Consider the following 21,746-nt stretch of genomic DNA (forward strand, 5'->3'; position numbering starts at 1 on the left):
TGCCAATCTGGAGAGGGACCATTTCTTCTTCATACCAAGAACATTTCCCCCATACCAACCACAATTAGAGGATATTAATCCTCGTTGTCGCTATGGGTACCGGAAAGAAAGAAGCGACCAGGAAGGTCCGCCAGGGAAAGGTCGGAGATGGCATGGAAAACGTCAAGGTCAAGGGCGAGAATTTTTATCGGTATGTTGTACCGTCAAGGCGCAATCCGCCGAAAACCACACCGTTCAAGAGCCAGAACTAACGTCGCACAGTACTGGTAAACAAGCCAAGGTGTTGAAGATCTTCACTGGTGGTAAGGAGAGGAGAAACGCTGCTGGAAAAATCACACAATCTGCTGTATTCCAAGGCCGTGAAGTCCCAGCCGCCCGTATCGAGCCAAACAGGAAATGGTTCACCAACTCGAGAGTTATCAGCCAGGATGCGCTTTCTTCCTTTCGCGATGCCATGGCAGAGAGAGCAGCGGACCCATACACCGTGCTGCTGAAGACGAACAAATTACCTATGACCTTGATCAGAGATGGAGAAGGCAAGAATGGCATCAAGCAGCATCAAGCGAAGATTGCGGTCGAAGCTTCACCTTTCAGCGATACCTTCGGACCGAAATCACAGCGTAAGCGTGTTAAGCTCAGCGTCAACTCTCTGGCGGATCTTGCGGACGATAGTGTCAAGAGCCACGATACATACCTGGACAGACTTGAGCAAGCCAAGCTTCTGAGCGGCAATCCCGAGGAAAAAGAGACTGTTGGAGAGGCAGCACCTGAAGATTACGGCTACGTCTCGAGCGCAAGGGAAGCTATCTTCAGCAAGGGACAGAGCAAACGTATTTGGAACGAGCTTTACAAGGTTATCGATTCTTCTGACGTTGTCATCCACGTTCTCGATGCAAGAGACCCGCTCGGCACGAGGTGTCGCAGCGTCGAGAAATACATCAAGGAGGAGGCACCGCACAAGCATCTCATCTTCGTTCTCAACAAGTGCGATTTAGTACCTACTGGCGTTGCTGTAAGTTCACCCATTTTTTCAAATAATCTCTTTAGTTTTCCTGCGTTTCCATCGTTAAGTCAAGACATCTTCTGCATATTATGTGCTCCTCACAATGGAAGTTTGCCTGTTACAACTTTGGTATATTGACTCCATTCTCGCCGCTCTTGATCCAAGAATCTTGACGACTGGGCCACGTGCCCGACAGTCTCGATTTGAGGACGGATCTCGAGTAGACAGCGGCCCGTCTTGGGACGCCTGTCGTAAAGAGTTTGGTTCTGTTTCGTTTGAGTTGAAGGCCGCTCCCACTCTTATGGTGGCTTGTAGCAGCCTTCTTAGTAATGATTCATACATACCCCCCAAAAACAACATATTTTGTCGCATAACTGACATTTATATTCAGGCTGCCTGGGTCCGCTATTTATCGAAAGATTACCCCACCCTCGCCTTCCACGCCTCCATCACCAACTCCTTCGGCAAGGGCTCCCTCATCCAACTCCTCCGCCAATTCTCCAGCCTCCACTCCGACCGCAAGCAAGTCTCCGTCGGCTTCATCGGCTACCCCAACACCGGCAAATCCTCCATCATCAACACCCTCCGCAACAAGAAGGTCTGCACCGTCGCTCCCATCCCCGGAGAGACCAAGATCTGGCAGTACATCACCCTCATGAAGCGCATCTACCTGATCGACTGCCCCGGTGTCGTCCCACCCTCCTCATCCGACACCCCGCAGGATATTCTCCTCCGTGGTGTCGTGCGTGTCGAGAACGTCGAGAACCCTGAGCAGTACATCCCCGCCGTTCTGGCGAAGACCAAGCCTCAGCACATCGAGCGCACCTACGCGCTGCGCGGCTACAAGGACCACATTGAGTTCCTGGAGCTGCTCGCTCGCAAGGGTGGACGTCTGTTGCACGGTGGCGAGCCGGATGTGGATGGTGTTGCCAAGATGGTGCTGAATGATTTCCTTCGCGGAAAAATTCCTTGGTTCACCCCGCCGCCGCTTTTGGAGGGCGCGGAGGCTGATGTGAAGGGCGTCGAGGGCCGTATGGGGAAGCTGGGCGAGATGGGCAAGAAGAGGAAGAGAGAGGATGCTGAGTCGACTGTTGCCGAGTCCGAGGCGGCTGATACTTCTATGGCTGATGTGACTGGTGACGATTTCGAGGGCTTTGGCTCGGATGGTGGAGCAGACCTGTCGGATGATGGGATGCCGGATAGTGATTCTGAGGTTGAGGAGGGCGGTGCGGAGCTTGAAGATGATGATGAGGACAATGAGGATGCCGAGGATGTGGACGAAGAAGAAGAGGAGGAGGATGAGGAGGGTTTAGAAGATGCGATTGCACAGCAGATTCGCGAGACGATAAAAAGTAATCCGAAAACCAGGGGTACGGTGAAGATACCGACGCCGAGAAAGGAGCGGCGGACGAAGCGTTAAGATATGTATATAGTTGAAGAAGATAAACAATGAATAATGTCAAAAGCGCTTCATTCTTTCAATCACAAGAACTGCATCAAAAGCTGAGCAATGTAATTAATTTGCAGTGTGTTGAGAGTCTAATAGTCTACAGTATGACTGGATATATACAACTATATTCCCCCCACATCTATATATGCAGGCCACCGTTATATTTCAATCCAATCATACAATCATCAATCGTTGCCCTGCGGCGTCTCCGGTCCTTTATTTTCTATTATTTTGACTCCGAACCGGTCTCCTTTGTATCTACATCCACCACCGTTGCCGGAGCCGGTGGCGCCCTCACAAGGACCTTTTGCTCCTCGCCCATAACCACTGGTATAGTCAGTATCATCCCATGTCACAGAGTCCCCAAACAAAAAGGGAAACTCACATCGCTGCCACAGCACGTAGCTCGTCACAATTGCAATCGGCAATGCCACAATAGTCATCGTCACCTTCCTCGCCACAGGCTTATACCCCTTCGGCAACTGCTGCTGCCCTCCTGGCAAAGGCCTTGCCCCAGCCGGTTTACTGATATTATCCACAATCTGCGCATTCAGCGCACGTAGTGGTATCTTCGGTGCCGGCGGCTTCACGGGCGGTGCAGGCTTGGGAGTCGGCGTTTTGGCGGCCGTCTTGGCGGGGGGCTTGGGCGTTGAGGTTTTGGAGGGTGTGCGTGGGTGGGAGACTGGCTTGTTGGAGGGAGAGGGTTTTGGGGCCGGAGAGGCTTTGGTGGAGAGTTCGCGAACGGCGGTGAGGATTGCGGAGGGGCGGTGCTGTGGTGTTGGTGAGGCGGTTGGGCGGGGTGAAGGAGGGGGAACGCTGGTGGTCTGATTTGACGGCTCAACGGATTCGGGGATTGGAGAAGGCGCGGGGGCCGCAGCCTTGGGCTGGATTGGGGTTATGGGCATGGCGACTTCGGGTGAGGGTGTTTCTGGGGTTGGAGTCTTCGCTTTCCTTGTTCGTGGTTTGGCGGGCTCTGTTGCTGCTGGGGTTGTCTTTGGGGCGGCGGTTTTGCGTGCGGTGGTGGTTTTGGCGGGAGCAGGCGAGGATGGAGCGGCTGTCTCTGGGAGGGGGTTCTTCCGGGGACGCCCTCGTTTCTTCGCAACTGTTTGTTCGGTCGACATTGGCACGGTTGGGGAGAGATAAGTAGTGATTCTGATGGGGTGAGTCGTGGTTGTCTTGGATTTTTTTTGGGGGGAGTTTAGACGCGTGCCTGGGGTGGGTTAGACGCGTTTTTCGCGTTGGTAATTTACCTTGCGGGGTTGATGGCAGTAACGACTGGGATGTTGAAACGCAACGACGATACAGTAATGATATCGATGACTGATTGACAACTTTGTTTATATTTACGAAGACTGAAGAACGAGAGGGGAGTCAGAGGTCAATTTTCTTATCGTCAATTACGAATTCAGGAGTTAGTGTTCGATTCTGTGGAGTTAACTGGTTATCCACGAGTTTGCATGAATAAAGGGAAATTAACCCACGAAGTCTGTGCCGCTCATAATCCCCCGCTCTATATGGACAAATCAAGTTTTTTGACGGTGTGACTATCATTGGAGTCTAACAACGAACTTTCGGCTCCCTTTGTCCCTTTGTCGGCCAGCGAACATTTGCTTTGACAAGCCAAAACTAAACCATCAACCTGCTGCCACAAACTCCCAAATCCTCCCTGTACCCGCTGAAATGCCGAACAGTGCTGTCGGTATAAAATGCCAAACAGCGTGGTTGATATAAAATGCCCTTCTGTAAAAAAAACCGTAGCCCTGGCCGGCGACATCTCATGACGGCTACACCGAACGTATATTTGTGTTGATTTGTGTTAAAGTCGCAACTCTAGGGCTAGAGAGTCCAGGGGTGCTCTTGCCATTGTTGTTAAAATCCGGTGAGTAAAGAAGGTCTAAGGAAATGCTCAAAAGAATACTCTACCCGCGAGAAACGAGAAACGAGAGTACTCGTCGTTTGTCGAGGGCAGGTCTGATCATTCCCGGCTGTTCCTACTGCTTGTGCTCCGACAATGCTGTCTCAAACATACCTCGCAGCCTGAATATATTCCAAAGTGTACCCTAGGGCCTATCTAGACTCATGATGCATGTTCTAAATCCGTGTATGCTCAAGTCTCCGAGGTTCACTTCGACGGCGGGACTTGGAAATATTTTATATTCAAGTGCTGTGAGGAAGTATGTGCGACACTTTATTTGGCGGAAATCGACGTTTTACTAAAGACAGAAGTCGCTCTCCTCAAAAGTTTGACACCCTTTTCAAATGTCGAAGTTCTGTCTCCACGTTTAAGGGGCGTAGGCTCGGGGTTGTGTTTTGGCTTTCCTACGGCACGGTAGCAAAGTAAGCGTTTGCATCTCTCGACAAGACACTTTAGTCTAGCATTCTGCTCACCTGTTGACCTTTGCCTGGATGCCTCCTGCTCAGCCTCGAATTTTCTCCTCTGTGTGCTTGGATCCGCCGTCATTCGCTCTATCCGTTGAGCTTCTTCTCTCGAAAGGAGATTTGTGGGAGAAGCCCGCTTTGGCTTTGGGTCAATAGCAATGATTGACATGTCTAGCGAGCAAGAATATATGTTATTGTAGTATAAATCGACGATAGTATTGAGGATGAAAAGGTGGCGGGATGGTATCTAGGCATATATACGAAGATCTCCTTGTCACCAGTTCGCCACGAGCAGGTGTGTGACACCTCGCAAGTGCGACACCTCCCAGGCACTTCGCCAAGCGTCGAACTGTCACCGCCACCACCATGGTGATTCCACGAGTACATTAGGGATACTAATAGGTACGGCTAAAATCTATGCTTATATCCAATCGCGTTATCTCTACGCCTAAGTTTGAAGATACCCAGCCTATCAGAACTGCCATACCCGCATATACGTGGAATAGCAAATATCTTTGTTTTCCTCATATGATGACCTGTCCAATGACTGCGCCCTGCGCGTGGTCTAACTATGATAAAAGGGCGACCAATACATAAAGGAACAATAAAACTACATCTATTGTAAATGCCGGAGAGAAAACGCCACGTTGATGCAGAGTGCCCCGTCGCGCGCCTAACAAGGCTATGAAGGCCGAAAAGGATGCACATCCCAGCCTCACTTTTTCTTTACTTCTCTTCCCATCTCTCAGTTAGAGATACGGAAGTGCATTGGGGTGGGGTGTAAACATATGGCATTATTTATGCCTAAGGTCTTATTTCCCTACTAATCTTTTGACAGCTTTACTAATATATCCATAGGAGAACCGTGGGCTTACTACTAGCATAGTTTGTTTAATATCTAACACAAGCCACTGTCTGCACTGCACTAGGATGGTCGACTATGCTGCATCAAATACATCGCTGCTCTTACGAAGTAGTTAGACGATACCAATTAACAAGGATCGCAAATGCCACCATTGCTGCCCAGTGAGAGCTGAGAGATTGTGTCGGTGATGCTCTTCAAGAGCCGCTTTCCCCAAAAGTATGGGTGTCCAGGTTGTAGCCTTGTCGATTCCAATATCTTGCTACCCCCCCTCTGAATTGTCGTCGCATCAGCTACTATAGTACAATCATGAGATATCCCCAAACTGAGGGAGTTATTGAGCCAGGACGCCTCGCTCACCATGTCTCTATCACCTCCAGAATCAGTCCGAAGACCGAGTCAAGCGCCAGCTTCGGCTCAAGACACAATCCAAACTACACCACTGGATTGGTCATCAACCGCACCGTCTGCACCGCAAGGTTCCACGAAATCCCTACTTGAAAAAGAATCAAATATTCTAAGCACAGATGCTACTACGAATGTTTCAACAGCAAGTGATCCGACTAATGCTCTGACTTCAAGCGACTCGGCTCTAAATGAGCCAACTGAGCAAGAAATTGCGGAGAACCCCTGGAAATACAGTATGTATTGGATCGCAGCTCCGTAGTTTGCAGTCATAGCTGGACTTAAGTTATACAAGATATATATGTTAATCTGCTACTTTAGTTGGCTATCCGCAATTCTCCCGATGGGTCGCCTCAGATCAAGCATGGTTTATCACCCGACGTTTCAGCACCCTTAACGCTCGAGTAATACTTTTACTTCAAGACAGAATTGTCGAGCTCGAGGATAAACTTAACGCTCTGGATGAGGTCTATAGTCTGCCCCGTAATATTATCGGCGACGAAGACTTGACGCACAATGGCTCTTTTCGAATAGACCGCGAGTCTCAGCGGACAACGGTGTTAAATGATCTAAGTAAAGCATTGGCCCAATATAGTAAGCAAGAAGAGAATCACAGAATATAATACGCAAAACTGATATTTCTACGAATAGACTCCTTTGTCAACGAATACTCGCAACTTGCGTCTCGTCCATCAGTGAGAATGGATGACGTGAAGGCCGTGCGTCAGTGGCTAGCTAACCACGAATCTGCTATTGACGATCTTGAGGCTGCCTATATCAATGAAAACCACAACGATGACCTCATCCCCGTCCACCCAAAACCACGATCCTGGTTTAGAATGGTCCTTGAGAAATCATCTATACTACGCCATCGCCCACTGAAACGGTTCCTTTCACGAGAACCGTCTGACCCCTTGATAAAGAAGAAAGATGAGGGACAAACTGTATGGCATAATGATCGGCGCGTCGAACGTCTTTCTGCAGTCGTTATTGGCATAGTTGGACTTTCGATGCTAATTGGACCGATCTGGGCATTGTATGAAGTGGAACCTAGTAATAAGAGGCTGGGTATTATTACTGGGTTTATTGTGGCTTTCTACATTCTCGTAGTAATTGCAACTACGGCGAAGTTGTTTGAGAGCCTGGCAGCCGTGGCGGCGTACTCGGCGGTCTTAATGGTGTTTATGCAGATACAAAAGCAATGACTATTTCTAGTTTTGTTCTTAGCTATAATGGGGAATGTTTATACTCCCGTGCTGTTCTAGTCGATACCGATTTAATGTAATTGCTACAAGCTCTAGGTTATAGCGTCCTAGGAAATCATCTTTGGATGCGCTCTCTGTCTAAGACCAAGTCGTTAAGGGGCCATGGTAGGGGTATTGTATGTGAGACTACGAACCCTTTTCCAGGACTGGGCTTGAGGCGCCCAAAAGCCGCCAGACTGAGAAATCGCCTATATAAAACGCATGGGTCACTCAACAAGAAAAACCAAGGGATCTATTGGCGATTAAAGTTGGCGGGAATAGCGTAAACATGAAGACGATGCCTTCTTGTATGGCTGTTGATGTTGTACATGGGTGCCTTGAGACAAAAGCCGAAGTGCCCCACTGTGGGGAGTAGTCTGGCAGCGCTAGAGACGCCATGGGCCGCCAGCCGCCTTGTCAATTGTAGATCCCGCCACTAATTTTAGACCTAACATCTGAACAAATAGGCCAACGGCGACTCCAGAGATCCCGCCCTTCACCCAGGCCACGCCGCTGCTGACGACGTGCAACCAGACTGAATTATTTTGACAACTGCAAGATAATATTGCAACCGATGCGCGGCTAACTTTGAAACCGTAGTATTTACACATTTCTAGCGAAGTGCAGATGATCGCAAAGGCCTCTAATGTGGCAGGATTGTGGCGAAGTGTAGATCCAACCCTCTTCGCGGGCTAACCCACGAACCCGAACCAGAATAGATTATTTACGCAGCATGGCTGCCTTCGTTCCTCCTTCTTCTACACATATCTTGAAGTCCTGTTGTGTGATCCCCCTCGCACTCCCACAGACCTACCAGCACCTTTACCTCGCTTTAAGGATAGCATCCTGATGAACTGAAGCATAGCCGTTGTATTTTTCCTTGATCAAGACACCCGAAAGGTGGCCCAAATAAATATGGAGTCCAGATCTCCTCGGAAGTCAAAAGGCGTTGGATCCAGTGTCCAGACACTTCGATGTCGGCAAAGGTCAATATGGTTGTTAGCATTATACCTCCCATTACTTGTCGTTCCATGGATTGCGACATGTATTCTTATGTCACGGCCAATAGGCCTGTCATCATACATTGACCAACAAGGGCGTTATTCTCCTGACGATGTACGAAACATGGAGCGGTGGCTCAAATCAGTCGATGTCTTGGGAAAAATCTCTGGAGTCTTTGCAGTTCCTGTCAACTCTGCACTTCTTGCTCAAGCTGCGGTCCGGTATTCCCAGCGTCAAAAAGCAATCCAGAGCCTAAGTGTAGAGCAACTCTTTACGCTCGCAGACCGGGCTTGGGCCGATGCCATTCTTTTATACAGGGCATATAGGCACCCAAGTATGAGATCACGCTTACTCTGGCTTGGGGCCGCTCTAGTGTTTATAGGTGAGAGAATTCCCTTGATACAATATGATTCTTACAACACTAACATCGTTTAGCTGTCATCCAGCCACCTATTCAGTCTCTGCTAGTCCAGATTGAACCAACCATGGTGGTCATGTGTAATGACACTCCCATTGTTGTGTTAAGCAATAGTCCCTCCTGTGATAACACTGGAGTTTCAAATAAAGTCGTAGGCTATAACCCTGAACCAGGAGACCTCGAAACTTGCCCACAAGATGTTGTGGTTCAGCGGTTGGAGACAATCCAATCGCATTCGGCTGGATCACCCACTTGCCTGATCCTTCAACGATCACGTCGTTGGATTTGGATTCCATCCGAGAGACACATCTAGGTCGAATTCTGTCGGTGACCCCAGGGCTTAAAAGTCTTACGTGGGACTGGTTCCACAACTCTCAGTCTAGAAATTCATCGAACACACCGCTAATTGACCTTGACGAGGTTGCTACCGCACTTATTCACGTTCGTAATACGCTGAAGCAGCTATCTATTACTGCTGATTGTATTTTCCATACCGGATGGGGAACTAGTGAATTTCCAGTCCTGGAGATAAAGGGGTCCTTAACCCCTCTGGTTGACTTCAATCAGTTGGAAAGTCTTGACATCCCACCACTGCCATTTCTTGCCAGTTTTACACCAAAGACTGGAATTCAGCTTGAAGACGTGGTTCCTAGGAATGTTAAGCACCTGCGAATCTCAGATGACTTAGAGATGCACGAGCGGTATGATTGGGACGACACATCGCTTTTACGCACCATAGAATCATGGCGGAACAGTTTGAGAGCCTCTAACCCCAATCTAAGCACTATTTCTCTTTGGGTAAACGGGAAGAATTCCGACTGGTGCCCTGAGACAAGAGGGGAATTTCAAACACTATGTGATAAACACGGAGTTAGGGCGAAGGTGGGCAAATTATTTAATGGCGTGTATTATGGCATGTAATAAATTATGAAAACTATTTGGCACGCCTCGAAAGCTACGTGGGAACTCTTTGAAGATCCTGCCAGAAGTCGATTCCGTGGCTGTCAGATCTCAATGAAAAACATGGAATAATTTTGCACAGGAGGTACTTGTCCTACATAAGGGTATCTCCATCTATTGAGAATGATGTTGCCCCATGGCTGAGAAGTAAGGCTTTAATCCTCCCTAATTTGAAGCCATCAGGCATACCCTCATTTCCATTATTTCCATAGGGGGTGCCTTGAGAATTTTCGAATATTTGAAGAGGACTATCGCCATGTAGCGCGTTAAATTGACCTAAATATGTGTCGTCTTCCCATTTAGCACCGAAATTATTCCCAGTGTCGTTAGAGTTTGCACCAGCTTCAAGAAGCATCCGGCATCCTTCGTAATCTGATGTTACAACAGCGATTTGTATTGGTGCCACATAGTAATCCATTCCCGTTGGATCAGCGCCAATTTGTAGTAACACCTCAACCGGGCAAGACTGTCTGCAATTTTTCTCGTGGATGTGGGACCCGATGTATGATACGAGTAACGCCGAAGGATCGGTTTCTTTACACCTGTAGCTTAGAAAAAATCCAAATGCTTCAGGGTAAAAGAAGCCTAATTGTGCGAGGATTTCGAGTAATTGACCAGAAAACACGTAACGAGCGGAATCTTTTCCGGGCTGCCTGTTCACGACTATTTCGAAGGCTAAGTGCGTTGTTGTCCATGCCTGAAGTATTTGTGCGCCATGGTCCGGCTGTTTAGTGAAAACTAAGTTCTTAGTCCACAATAGTAGGAGAAATATTGCACCAACATCTGCTGGGGGAGGTGATTTCCACTCGATTTCCCAGAAGGTTGAACCTGGGTCATAGCGATGCTTATCATCATATAGCAAAGTGCTAGTGCTGATGAACGAGTGTAAATCTTCAAGACAACGAATGAAATAAAAAAGCGGGTTGTAGTGAGGTGCAGATGGGTTATATAGGGCGAATACAAGTGCGTTTAAATCTTCTCGCCTACTAATTTGTTCGGACCAGTGATTTATTGATAGAACTGCTGACGCGGCGCAGTATGCGGCGAAGTTCTCGATCAACTTCCTGTTGTTCCAGTCTTCTGTTTCTCGTATTTCGTCAGAGCAATTTGAGGGTATTACGCAGGAGTCCTGGTTTATGCTCCTATCAACGTCGTTTTGGAGGAAATTATCTGCTGAGTATGAAATTTCTTCGTCGCTACCGTGTCCATCTCTGTAAGTAGTAGGATTGAGCGCTATAAGGATTGCTGCCTTTACTGAATCTAGCGGAATATGATCTTTCGGAAATGAAAAATAAGAAGCGCGGCTTCTAGATATGCGCTCCGAGTCAAGGAATTCGAGTACAGTGTAATGGGCAAACGATATAGAGGGAGGCCTAAAGACAAGGTCGTCGTTCTCAACCTCGTCGTCATCATCGTTCTCTTCGTCCTCGCTGTCGTCGCCCTCATAGTCTTCGTCTGCACCCTCATCATACTCATCCTCGTTATATTCGTCCTCGTCTTCGGAAACCTCGTTGTCATCCTCGCTCTCATCCTCGTCATCAGTTTCCGCGACTCCAATAAAGCCAAATGGGCGTCCATTTGATATGGTAATGAGACAGCCACATAGCTCTCTAATGGTTGTTTCATCGTAAAAGTTACCATTGCCATATGTATCCGAGAGAGGATTCTTCTCTAGTGCTTGAATTACTATTCCACATGGGACTTTAGCTCCATAAAGTTTACTGTGAAATAAAGTCCATTCGAAAACCTGCCGGACAACTGCCCAGTCCTCCTGGGGGATCTCAAGAAATATTCTTTCATAGGTCTCATCTAGCGTCTTCGGTAAGTTGTGGAGAGCTTCCATAATAATGAGGCGTTCGGGCTTCATTCGCTGTAGCCGGTCGATCTGGCAAACAGCCCAGCGGAACCTAATATATTAGTTTAGATTCTAGACACTTTTAAATTAATAAAAAAAACTTACATTCCTTTTGCCTTGGTTGGTATTGTATTTTCGACCTCTTCAAGAAGCTGCTGGGGCCAGCGTAAAAATCTAATATTTCTCTGCAACTCTACTTGCACATAAGATCGGATGTCGTTGGTAACATCTTCGTTATCCATCGAAACAGCACATGATATATTTTCGAGCGCTGTTTCAATATCGACATACTCTCTACTAGTTGCCAGAAGTCGTATCTTGGCAAACCGTGGATCAGTTGCCAAATCCCTGAGCATCTTGAGCAGATCTTGTCGTGGAGACATGCTTTCGTCGACTGCATCTATAACAACAAAGACACATTCAAACTCTGCGAGGCAACTCTCGAGGATATCTAGAAGATCTAGAATACTAGGTTGTAATCCGGATTTGAATTGCTCGTACGCCGTTATAGGGACCGAGTTTGATTTTCGGAGCAGTTGGCTCACAATCCAGTGGAGCAAAGGGTATGCTTCATTCTGGTTGTGGGTGTACGAGCAGTAGTAATACATACAGCCGTATTGTTTCCTGACGGTGCGACAATGCTTCGAAATGGTTTCTATTAAATAGGAAGCCAAAACGGTCTTGCCTGCACCAGGAATACCATGAATCCATAAGAACTTATTGTCACCGCAAATCCAGTCTTTCCAGTCTGAGGACTGTAGCATCCAGTCGCCAGTTCCTACTACATAATGTCCATAGGCGACATTGTGTAGTGGGGAAGGATCAGTTCGTTGAAACCATGCGGAAATGTCTCTCTTTTGGTTATCTATTCCTGGTAAGCAAAAATATAAATTATTAAGCCCGAGGCAGCTATTCGAACCTGTTAAGTCTTCTTTAATCCAAGTCGTTGTATCTTTAATCATCTTGATATCTTGGCTAAACGACTTAGATTAGTTATGTATAGTAGATACAACCAGTTGAATTGTACATAGAGCTCCTCACCTAGATTCCGTAGTGAGTGTTAAACTGATGGTTGTCTTGCATCTGGCAATTTCACTCATTAACTTTGCGGCCTTGCTTTCCTTCAGGGGCCAAGCTAAGGTAATCAATGCCCTCTTTGCTTTGTTACGCATTGGTTGGTTTGCCTTGGAGTCAGCCGCCTGAAGACGATCCTGCGATGGGATCAGTTTCTCTAGCTCAAGCACTAATTTATGTGAATGGTCGATAGGCCCATCTGTATTGAACAGAGCATTCAAGTTGGTCGATTTCTTGGCATCGGGTAGATTGCTGATAAATTGGAGAAACTCCAGAATGGCTTTGAACGAAGAAATTTCTATGAGAATCGACCGCAAGTCTAATGGGGCGCCATCTGCCGTTTCAATGTAAAACTTGCACAGCCCAACCACTCTGTCGGCGACCTGGATGATAGCGATAATCGTTCCAACGCTATCCATTGTGCAGAGTGAGACTACCTAGGTCTGAACGCTGTAAAATTGCAGGTGATAGTGATTGGAAGCATTTACAAATGCCGCAGATGTCTTGTCTTGAAGAGTTGCGACAAAAAACAGTTACAACAAGGCTGTGAGCGGATCTATTGTGGTTAGGCATCAGCCGTGAGTGAGCCTTTCTTATTCCAATCAGCACATGATCTGCGACGTACAACTCGTGGCGCAGTGTGCCTATTTATAGCATTAATCATTCAGTAAGGAACTGCGAGTGGAATTTGAGTAGTAGAATGAAAGTTGTAATATTTGCGCATTATTTACACCCAAACTGGAAGGAGGCCATCTGTTGCGACCTCGGTGAACAGAGAGGTAATAGACGCACAGGCCACCTTCATCAACCCAACTCAGAGTAAAGGGCGCGAAGCTGACCCATGTGCGGGGCACAGCAACCACAGAAGTTATGAGAAGTAGTATAACCAAAATAATGTGTTTGCTGTCTTGTGAAAGCAATTAAAAGGGGCCGCCCTCCTCCGTCATCTTTCTTTTTTTCCCCATCGTTCTCTTCATCGCTGTTAAATGATTATATTGAAAATAGCTCAAAATGTCCGAACGAGGCAGTTCTCTCCAGTATCACAGGAGTGAGGGATCATCGTCTCAAAGCATTGTATGCCTAAATCCCCTTACCATGTTCCCGGGTATGAGATTATAGAGTAACAAATTCCAGTCCGAGATGAGTATCGATTCGGACTACACCCCCGAGTTCAGCCTGGGCATGAGGCCGGAAACGAAGCAGCTCTATCGACCCGACGATAGATCAACTTGGGATGAGTGGAACCCTGGTAATATCCACACCGATGCAGAGGCTGGCTCCTTTTCCCAGGAGTGCGCTCTCATCGTCCGCCGTGAACCGCATCCGAGCAACAACAACCAAGCCGCGTTGCATTCTATTACTGTTCAAAGCCCGTTGATCAAGAAGGTTCTCGAGGGCACGTTTGAGGGATTTGAGGGTCTCAATACGCAGTTGAAACAGCTGACTTTTAAGGCTCCCTTTCACCCTTTCTACTATCGCTGGCACCGCTTTGAGAAGCTTCGCCAGGATGAGCAGGACCAGGACACCAAGAACCACCTCGATTTGCTATATGCCATTCTGAGCAAGGAAATTTTGCCACATATAGAGGCCATGGAAGATCTCACCAAAAACAAGGTGATAAGCTTTGACTACTTATGGACCATCTTTTCGCCGGGAATGGAAGTGTACACCAAGATTGACGGCCACGACCGCATCGTGTTACTGAGGGATAGTAGGTACGGAGCTAACATGAGTGGGGAGTACTTTTCCCTGGAGTGTCGGTATATCGACTGCAACGGTTCGAGGTTTGGATACGTCGAAACCTCACTAGAAATCAATTCATTTGACGGCGTGAAGAAACTCGTGGATCTCGATGCGTTCCCTTCCCACCTTCATCCTGATGTCGAGGGGCTTGTGAGTAGATTGCACGCGCGCGGCGACAATCTCGAGCAACTCAATGGATTCCATCATATGTCGTATTCGGGGTTTTACACAGCCAGGTCCACGAGACAGGTTCGGAAACGACATGTAAGTGCTGGCCTGTGTGCTGGCGGCCGCACTATGCTCACTGATCGTTTTATATAGGTAGAAAGTGGTCGTATCATCATTGACCCGCACACTTTCAATATTTACGGAATGCCGGGACCTAATATTGAGTCGATCGAGTCCGATGCGTCAACAAATTCTGCCGATGACAAGTTATTCGGCGGAATTCGCAATGTGATATACAAGGCAACAAGCCAGGCATTCCAGGAATATGAAAACGCCTTGAAAAGGCTCGGGAAAGACCAGAAAAGCAGTAAGCAATCTTCTTATGTATTTTAACCACTGTGGCCGTGATTAATCCCTCGCCAGCCAAAACTTTGAGTCCCAAGCAACGGTTGCTCTGCACTCCGATTGTTCGAGGCTACTGCCTGACATCCAAATCCTGGGGTAAGGCTCCAATTCGAATGGGACGGCGATTTGTGCGCTAATGTGTATATTCATTTCCCAGCCGAGTTTGACATTGAGAACGTTGGCCCAGTACGCTGGAGTGGGAATGCATTCGCCAGACTCGTTCTCCCTCATGGGTATAAGGACATCATCCGTGCTTTTGTTCAAGAGCAACTCTCTCGCGACGATGATTTCGATGATATTATCTCCGGAAAAGGTTGGGACGGCTGTTATTACCCATTCTTGCACGAAGTAAGCTGCTAATAGAACAAACACAGGTCTTGGCTTTATCATGTTGCTCAGCGGAGATCCAGGAGTTGGGAAAACCCTCACGGCAGAATCTGGTCAGTTTACCCTGTTTCATAACTGATGGATCATGCCGTGCTAAATTAGCCTAGTTGCTGAAGAGATGCACCAGCCACTTTACTCGATGAGTGCTGGTGAACTGGGAGAGACAGCTGCTGAGGTGGAAGACTCCCTCGAACTCGTTCTTGAGCTTACTAGCAAGTGGAATGCTATTCTTCTCCTCGATGAATGTGACATGTTTTTGGAGGCCCGTACAACTGCCGACATAAGGCGCAACCGCCTCATATCTAGTGAGTTTCATCTGTTTCCCTTGGCCATATATGCTGTTCGGCGCTTACCATCCACCTCGCCCAGTTTTCTTGAAAAAACTCGAGTACTACCGCGGTGTAATGTTCCTCACCAGCAACCGCATCAGCGACTTTGACCCTGCGTTCGAATCCCGGATTCATCTCACAGTTCACTATCCAGCCCTGGATACCGCCAGCAGGCTGCATATATGGAAGACGTTTGTCAGGATGGGGAATTCGGACAGTCGGCTGAGCGATAAGGACATAGCAATTCTGGCGAAGAATGAGATTAACGGGAGACAGATCAAGAATATCATCAAGACGGGTAGATTGCTTTCGAAGCAACAGAAGGTCCCTTTGGGTATGGAACATGTGGAGATGGTGTTGAAAGTTAAGAGGGGGGATTTTCGTTGATGGGAAATGGTACACAGAACATTTTAAAACCTTCATTAGATCTATTGGCTTATGTTAGAGAAATGTTCATTGGAGTATGTAGGTCAATGATATTCTATCCTATATGTCTGATACCATATATCTTTTGTAAGTTGTGTAATCCCGCCGTGTAACCTCGTCACATTATTTCACTGGCGAACTTAGATCGTCTCCGAATAGCCGGGCCATAGAGGATTAGAACCCATGGAACAAGAGCCAAGAGAATAGCCTAGCGACATAAAATCAGTATTTGTCAAACACAGTGCACGGAATCAAACTCACAATCCCACCCAACATACTACACGCGGCGCCAATCCCCAACCCCCCGAACAACGCCGCCGTCACAAGCGGAAACACTGCACCCAACATATTCCGACAGAAGCTCTGCGCCGCCAGGGCACTACTAGCATACTTATGATACACGTCGGCCAGATAGTTGAATGTAGCGAGGTACACGGCATAAATGCCCATGGTCGCGATCGTAACGCCGATGCACGGCACGAACCAATGGATTCCAGGGTTCGCCGTCCATCCTAGCCAGAACAACCCTATCGGTAGGAGCGGGGAATGCAGACACGCGATGGCGAGGCGAATTTCGGGATCATCTTCCGTGGGTGGCGGGTGGCCGGGGCGGAGGCGCGAGAAGAAGCGGGCTAGTGCGAGGGCATGCGAGTCTTGGACGATGGCGAGGTAGGAGGCGAGTATGCCGCCGATGGACATGGCAGCGAAGACGGCGCCGCATTCTTGGAGATTGAAGGAGTAGGTTGTGCGGAAGATGAGGGGGAGGGAGGCGAAGGTTAGGTAGAGGACAGCCCAGGCAAATGACACCCATAGCGAGAAGAAGAAGACGACTGGTTCGGTGGCGAGGAGATCTGTGGTTGTTAGTTGGATATTGTAAATGGGACAGAGAGACGAAAAGGGTTAAGATGACATACGAATAGGTCGCCAGACGGAAATCTTGATCATCTTCATGAGCGATTCGCGCTCTTCATCCGCCTTGACGCGCCACCTGATCCGCTGGGGAACCTCACCACAACCACTCTCATCAGGCATATCAAACCCCACATAACCGGCCGCCTCTCTCGCCTCATACCACTTATTCAGCGCCGCAGCCTTTTTGCTCAACAACACGCTCCCCCGCGACTCCTTCAGAAACAAAATGACGGCTAAAATCACAACACCACACATGATAGCTTGCACCCAGAACACCCACCGCCAGGGCAGGTGCTGTGCAATCGCACTCGCAATAAGCGGCCCCATTCCAGTCCCGAATATCGCAGCACCGGCAAACAACGCCATAGGGGTGTTCCGCTCATTGGAGCTGTACAGGTCGCTGATAACGCCACCGATCATGGATGAGAAGACAGATGAGCCGCAACCGGAAAGAAAACGCATCACAATCATCCCCGCAAGACTAGGCGTCAGCGCGCACGCAATCTGAAAAGCTTCGAACACGATTCCGGCGCCGACGAAAACGGGGTAGCGGCCCTGGATCTCGGAGAGGGGTGCCAGGACCATGGGGGTGATGGCGAAGCCGACGCAGAAGGAGGTAATGCCTGTGAGGACGGCGATCTCGGAGGAGGCAAACTCGCGAATCATGCCGGCGGCGGGGGGAGCGTAGGAGCCAGCATTGTAGGCGGCGACGAAGGTGGCGACGGAGCCGAGATAGACGGCAAAGCGTTTGCGGAGAGGGGACCAGAGGAGGGGGTCGGTGAAGGGACTTAGGTTCGGACATGGGGGCGGGGGGGAAGAAACGGATGATGGGGAGCTGGAGGCGAATGGAAGAGGAGTTCCGAAGGTGAGATAGTGGTAGGTGATGGGTGTTTCGCCATTGAGACCGGTGTGGGTGGTAGTTGACGTGCTGGGGTTGCTGCCGTCATATTTCTCGTGGTAGGGGACATCTGCTATCTGTTCGTTGAGGCTCGGCGATGAATCTGAGCGCGGTGACGCATCGCGAATTGGCAGCTTTTCAACGGAGGAGTCATGGTGTTCTACTCCGGGCTGTGACTCAACAGTCTGCTGTTTGCCCTGGACTCTTCCATCGTCTGAAGTTCCGGCATCTCTCTCACTCGCTTCTAGCTTCTTCATTACCATTACCAGCAGCGACGGCAGCTCCAATCCAACTCGACAAAGTATGAAGAAGAAGAGACATATATACTAGGACAAACGGTATATTACAAAGCCCACCTACCCCCGCCTTTTTTGTCAAGACAAGGGCGTGAAACCCACCCCGTAAACGGAAGTATCATAGCCGCGACCACCATTCCGCCATCCGATGCAAGCCTTTTACGTTATCCGGCCCCCCTCAAAAAAAGAGACGTGCGCTTGCATTGGCAATGGCTGAAGAAAACCATGATGAGTGGCTGCATGTGCCGTGCCATGTGGGCCAAAGCGGAGAGATATTGCAGATGTGGACGAGGATGTTATTCCCGCGGTGCTGGCATTCCCGTCTTAGCGAGGCGCGATGTTACTGGGCTTCTATCTGTAGCCAATCTGGATGGCGAAATACGATCTGGCGTGGGTTTTAGTGTGTTTAGCGCGGGAAGGTGCGGGCCTCCTCATATCCGAGCTTGTTGCCGAAGAACACCGATATACGGAAGGTACAACCCAGAGTAAGCTTTGTAATTGGAGACGGAAGGAGCTTCTTTCCTACATTGGTAATCACTTGTACAGTAAAGGCAAGAAATCGGGATTGATAAGCAAAATGGTGAAGCCACAGACGAGTTAAGGATTTGGAGATTTGGAATTTGGAGATTCAGAGATCAACGTAAGAGGGGGAGAACGATGAGGATAGCATCACAATGAAGGCACATAAATGTTGGTAAGATTGGTCACAGCCTAGCTCTTGACTCGAACCCATACGTGAACATTCCTCTCGTCGGTGTTGCGCTCAGAGCGGAGATCATCTCCCTTTCCTCACCCTCAACCATCCCAGCCACTTCCTTCGACAGCTCCTCGCCAATTCCCACATGGATAGGCTGTATTCAAGCACTTCCCACACTACAAAACGTACCTAAACCCTGGGTTAAGAACCAACAGTCCTCCAACTCCTTCCAACACAATCTCATCATGAGACACACCCTTCTCGTCCGAGTTTTCGACAATGCTCTGTTGTGTTTCAATAGCTTCGAGCTTCTTATTTTCGCGCACGAGGCAGAAGCGGAGTAGGAGGGCAATCATGATGGATGCGAAAACAAATACGGCTATTTATAATGTAAGTCAAGGTTCGAGTTCGTTCATAAAAGGGGTGATAATGTGGCGTACTGTTTGCAACCATGGCGGGGAGGTATTGAGGCCCGCTGGTCTTTTTGTATAGATACGGCGAGTAGATCTGGGCAAAGTTTCCAACCATCTGTTTATCTCCACATTAGAATATTATCAATAGAGAGGGGTTTATCAACACAGATAATGCCAGGGCTAGGATAACTTACGTTCACAAAAGCCAAAGCCGCAGCTCTCTTCTCCATCGGTCGAGGCAGCTATAATCTCCAGTCAGACATCTCCTCAATAAAAAACAGCGAGATAAAATTACCGTAGAAGACACCCACGCAAGTCCAACATTAAAACCACCATACACACCACCAAGCATGAGAAATAGCGAGAAATACCGCGGAGCCAGACCCGTGGTGGCCGCAGCGATGATAAACCCAATCATGCCAAACGTCAACGGCACAACCAGATGTCCACAGCGCTCGAGCCTCCTATCACTGCTCATGGAAATACTCATTGCGCAGATTGCTGCAAAGACGTATGGCGGGGCTGTGAGAAGGAGGGAGTCGACTTTGTTGTACTTGAATGTAGCGACTAGGGTGGGGATGAACGAGGTGACAGCTGCCGCGCTTGTTTTTGTGATGACAATCATCCTGTAATCATGTTAGGGAGTACTCAGTTGTGGGGATCAGAGATTCCATACGCAAGAAGCCAGACTTTATAATCAGTCACAGCCATCCAAACGCCCTTTACCAATGATCCTCGCTCTTCGTCCTGGGCTCCGCTCCCCTCTCTGAGTCTATATGCGGCGAGGCTTCTTTCTTCTGGGGTGAGCCACTTTGTAGTTGATGGGAAATCTGGGAGGACAAATCTGTGGATATCAGTAAAGGCTAAAACAAAGGGGGATAGGTCGGATACATACATGCAACCAAGAGCGAAAGCAACAGTCACAGTTCCCTCAATGATAAATAGCCATCTACATTATTAGTTCGGCTTTTCAGCGTCAGGAAACACGACTTACCTCCAAGACTCCAACCCACGCTTCCCATGAAGACCATACTCAACACCCGCGCCAACGAGGCCACCGAATCCACTCGAGAGAAGACTGCCGGTGTATAGCACTGCAGTCCTAGTAGCCAGTTCTTTGCGCGTGTACCAACTTGATAGAAGGAAGAGAGCTCCCGGGAAGTAAGGCCTGGGGTTGTCAGTGATTGCTCTCAGCGCAAGATTAGAACGTAGATACGTACGCTTCCATGAATCCGAGGAAGAATCGCGCAACGACAAGGCCGTTGAAGTTATGTACAAGAGCGGTACAGGCAGATACAACGCCCCAGATTGCCATGCAAACAGGCTGCAGCTTGTTAGAACATGTATTTAACTGGAGATCTGTTGGTTGTTGTGCTTACTAGATAGATACTCGGCCGAACTCTCGTCAGCAGCATATTGGACGGGATCTGGAGAGCAATATAACCCGCAAAAAGCACAGAAATAGCAGTATTATACTGGTCTCCAACAAGACCGAGGTCGTCTTCAATTCCTTGAATCCTTGCATTAGGTAGGGCATTGCGGTCGAGATAACTAGTAAGTGTGAATATCAACCCTTTTTACGCGATAGTCTGTGAAAGGGCACTGACTTGAGAACAATCATCCCCAGAAGACATGGCATAAGGCGATAATCGATCTTACGCAACAGAGCTTTCTCTCTACGCGCAAATTCAACAGGATCAAGACTTTCAAAATGTTCGTGGACTGCATCGGGCCTTTCCATCGTGGCACTGGTTGTCTTTTCCATTCCCTCGGTTGGAGTCATGGTCGCGTCAAGAGAGCTTTTGATTTCGAGCTCAATGCTGTGAAGGGAGACGAGAACCACCAAAATCTGAGATGGGGTTACACGATCACGTCCTCATCCCCATATATATATCTACCCATGAGAAGGATCTTTACTAACCACATCTGCTCTCCATCACTTCGGGCATCTTTTCCCGCACCTCCAACATCACCTCCACCGCGATCTCCACTGACCCCAGCTCGAGCATCCTCCACTGCATACATCCCCCATCACCAACCCCCCATCCACCACACTAATCAACACCCGCGCAAGCTTTTCCGCCACATAAAAACCACGGCAACACGGCTCTACTAACGTTCAAGGTTATTACCTTAGTTCGTAGTTCGGGATTTCCAGGACGCGTCCCACTGCGCGCGCCGCGCTAAGAATACCCCGCCAATGGAGGTTCGGACAACTTCCGAGTTAACATAAGCTGTGGGGATTTTTTGACAACTGTTGGTGGTATGTTATTCAGAGCTGCTGAGAGCTCCTGGGGTAATTATTGTGGAGATGGGGGATGGGGGATGGGGTTGCTTGGGGAAAGCTTCTCTCCGCAACCCCACAAAGTAAGTGGTGGCGTCTATATCTAGCGAATTTGAGTCGGAGGTTGTCCGAACCT

At 48.6% G+C, this 21,746-nt stretch overlaps 7 protein-coding genes across 7 annotated transcripts; 3 read left to right on the forward strand and 4 right to left on the reverse strand.

Moving 5' to 3' along the window:
* The first annotated feature begins 9 nt into the window (after positions 1-9).
* On the forward strand, positions 10-2,446 carry NOG2 (GTPase required for pre-60S ribosomal subunit nuclear export and maturation). The gene is made up of 3 exons (XM_018273011.2): positions 10-190; positions 262-1,012; positions 1,395-2,446. Exons 1-3 carry the CDS (start codon positions 93-95, stop codon positions 2,421-2,423), a joined length of 1,878 nt encoding a protein of 625 aa, XP_018132316.1. The 5' UTR covers positions 10-92; the 3' UTR covers positions 2,424-2,446.
* Positions 2,447-2,508: 62 nt separating this feature from the next.
* On the reverse strand, positions 2,509-3,860 carry VE01_03525 (uncharacterized protein). Its single transcript, XM_018273012.2, has 3 exons — positions 3,704-3,860; positions 2,839-3,605; positions 2,509-2,780 (listed from the first exon to the last, which is right to left on the reverse strand). The coding sequence occupies exons 2-3, from the start codon at positions 3,572-3,574 to the stop codon at positions 2,680-2,682; spliced, it is 837 nt and encodes a 278-aa protein (XP_018132315.1). The 5' UTR covers positions 3,575-3,605; positions 3,704-3,860; the 3' UTR covers positions 2,509-2,679.
* Positions 3,861-5,827: 1,967 nt separating this feature from the next.
* On the forward strand, positions 5,828-7,337 carry VE01_03526 (uncharacterized protein). Its single transcript, XM_018273013.2, has 3 exons — positions 5,828-6,335; positions 6,421-6,693; positions 6,751-7,337. The coding sequence occupies exons 1-3, from the start codon at positions 6,056-6,058 to the stop codon at positions 7,302-7,304; spliced, it is 1,107 nt and encodes a 368-aa protein (XP_018132314.1). The 5' UTR covers positions 5,828-6,055; the 3' UTR covers positions 7,305-7,337.
* Positions 7,338-9,494: 2,157 nt separating this feature from the next.
* Positions 9,495-13,422, reverse strand: VE01_03527 (uncharacterized protein). Its single transcript, XM_018273014.2, has 5 exons — positions 13,278-13,422; positions 12,620-13,208; positions 12,498-12,553; positions 11,684-12,443; positions 9,495-11,630 (listed from the first exon to the last, which is right to left on the reverse strand). Exons 2-5 carry the CDS (start codon positions 13,069-13,071, stop codon positions 9,818-9,820), a joined length of 3,081 nt encoding a protein of 1,026 aa, XP_018132313.1. The 5' UTR covers positions 13,072-13,208; positions 13,278-13,422; the 3' UTR covers positions 9,495-9,817.
* On the forward strand, positions 13,365-16,175 carry VE01_03528 (uncharacterized protein). Its single transcript, XM_018273015.2, has 8 exons — positions 13,365-13,726; positions 13,787-14,659; positions 14,717-14,930; positions 14,987-15,064; positions 15,126-15,281; positions 15,343-15,408; positions 15,463-15,660; positions 15,725-16,175. Exons 1-8 carry the CDS (start codon positions 13,664-13,666, stop codon positions 16,069-16,071), a joined length of 1,995 nt encoding a protein of 664 aa, XP_018132221.1. The 5' UTR covers positions 13,365-13,663; the 3' UTR covers positions 16,072-16,175.
* Positions 16,057-18,510, reverse strand: VE01_03529 (uncharacterized protein). The gene is made up of 3 exons (XM_018273016.2): positions 17,025-18,510; positions 16,372-16,961; positions 16,057-16,318 (listed from the first exon to the last, which is right to left on the reverse strand). Exons 1-3 carry the CDS (start codon positions 18,181-18,183, stop codon positions 16,229-16,231), a joined length of 1,839 nt encoding a protein of 612 aa, XP_018132321.2. The 5' UTR covers positions 18,184-18,510; the 3' UTR covers positions 16,057-16,228.
* Positions 18,511-18,938: 428 nt separating this feature from the next.
* VE01_03530 (uncharacterized protein) lies at positions 18,939-21,344 on the reverse strand. Its single transcript, XM_018273017.2, has 10 exons — positions 20,934-21,344; positions 20,706-20,877; positions 20,547-20,650; positions 20,321-20,494; positions 20,222-20,275; positions 20,003-20,170; positions 19,622-19,952; positions 19,521-19,568; positions 19,354-19,441; positions 18,939-19,292 (listed from the first exon to the last, which is right to left on the reverse strand). The coding sequence occupies exons 1-10, from the start codon at positions 21,107-21,109 to the stop codon at positions 19,090-19,092; spliced, it is 1,518 nt and encodes a 505-aa protein (XP_018132301.2). The 5' UTR covers positions 21,110-21,344; the 3' UTR covers positions 18,939-19,089.
* Between the last annotated feature and the right edge of the window lie 402 nt (positions 21,345-21,746).

Source organism: Pseudogymnoascus verrucosus (genome assembly GCF_001662655.1).
Source record: "Pseudogymnoascus verrucosus strain UAMH 10579 unplaced genomic scaffold scaffold_11, whole genome shotgun sequence".
Taxonomy (NCBI): Eukaryota; Fungi; Ascomycota; class Leotiomycetes; order Thelebolales; family Thelebolaceae; genus Pseudogymnoascus; species Pseudogymnoascus verrucosus.

Coding starts and splice junctions, on each gene's coding strand:
- NOG2 (XM_018273011.2), top strand. CDS start 93: ATGGGTACCGGAAAGAAAGAAGCGACCAGGAAGGTCCGCCAGGGAAAG. Junction 191..261: donor AAGGGCGAGAATTTTTATCG/GTATGTTGTACC, acceptor AACGTCGCACAG/TACTGGTAAACAAGCCAAGG. Junction 1,013..1,394: donor TAGTACCTACTGGCGTTGCT/GTAAGTTCACCC, acceptor ATTTATATTCAG/GCTGCCTGGGTCCGCTATTT.
- VE01_03525 (XM_018273012.2), bottom strand. CDS start 3,574: ATGTCGACCGAACAAACAGTTGCGAAGAAACGAGGGCGTCCCCGGAAG. Junction 2,781..2,838: donor CTACGTGCTGTGGCAGCGAT/GTGAGTTTCCCT, acceptor TGACTATACCAG/TGGTTATGGGCGAGGAGCAA.
- VE01_03526 (XM_018273013.2), top strand. CDS start 6,056: ATGTCTCTATCACCTCCAGAATCAGTCCGAAGACCGAGTCAAGCGCCA. Junction 6,336..6,420: donor GGAGAACCCCTGGAAATACA/GTATGTATTGGA, acceptor CTGCTACTTTAG/TTGGCTATCCGCAATTCTCC. Junction 6,694..6,750: donor TAAAGCATTGGCCCAATATA/GTAAGCAAGAAG, acceptor TTCTACGAATAG/ACTCCTTTGTCAACGAATAC.
- VE01_03527 (XM_018273014.2), bottom strand. CDS start 13,071: ATGGATAGCGTTGGAACGATTATCGCTATCATCCAGGTCGCCGACAGA. Junction 12,554..12,619: donor ACACTCACTACGGAATCTAG/GTGAGGAGCTCT, acceptor TAAGTCGTTTAG/CCAAGATATCAAGATGATTA. Junction 11,631..11,683: donor CCAACCAAGGCAAAAGGAAT/GTAAGTTTTTTT, acceptor CTAATATATTAG/GTTCCGCTGGGCTGTTTGCC.
- VE01_03528 (XM_018273015.2), top strand. CDS start 13,664: ATGTCCGAACGAGGCAGTTCTCTCCAGTATCACAGGAGTGAGGGATCA. Junction 15,282..15,342: donor TGATATTATCTCCGGAAAAG/GTTGGGACGGCT, acceptor GAACAAACACAG/GTCTTGGCTTTATCATGTTG. Junction 15,661..15,724: donor GCGCAACCGCCTCATATCTA/GTGAGTTTCATC, acceptor CACCTCGCCCAG/TTTTCTTGAAAAAACTCGAG.
- VE01_03529 (XM_018273016.2), bottom strand. CDS start 18,183: ATGGTAATGAAGAAGCTAGAAGCGAGTGAGAGAGATGCCGGAACTTCA. Junction 16,962..17,024: donor TTCCGTCTGGCGACCTATTC/GTATGTCATCTT, acceptor TAACAACCACAG/ATCTCCTCGCCACCGAACCA. Junction 16,319..16,371: donor GTAGTATGTTGGGTGGGATT/GTGAGTTTGATT, acceptor TTATGTCGCTAG/GCTATTCTCTTGGCTCTTGT.
- VE01_03530 (XM_018273017.2), bottom strand. CDS start 21,109: ATGACTCCAACCGAGGGAATGGAAAAGACAACCAGTGCCACGATGGAA. Junction 20,276..20,320: donor CGTGGGTTGGAGTCTTGGAG/GTAAGTCGTGTT, acceptor CTAATAATGTAG/ATGGCTATTTATCATTGAGG. Junction 19,569..19,621: donor TTGCGTGGGTGTCTTCTACG/GTAATTTTATCT, acceptor TGGAGATTATAG/CTGCCTCGACCGATGGAGAA.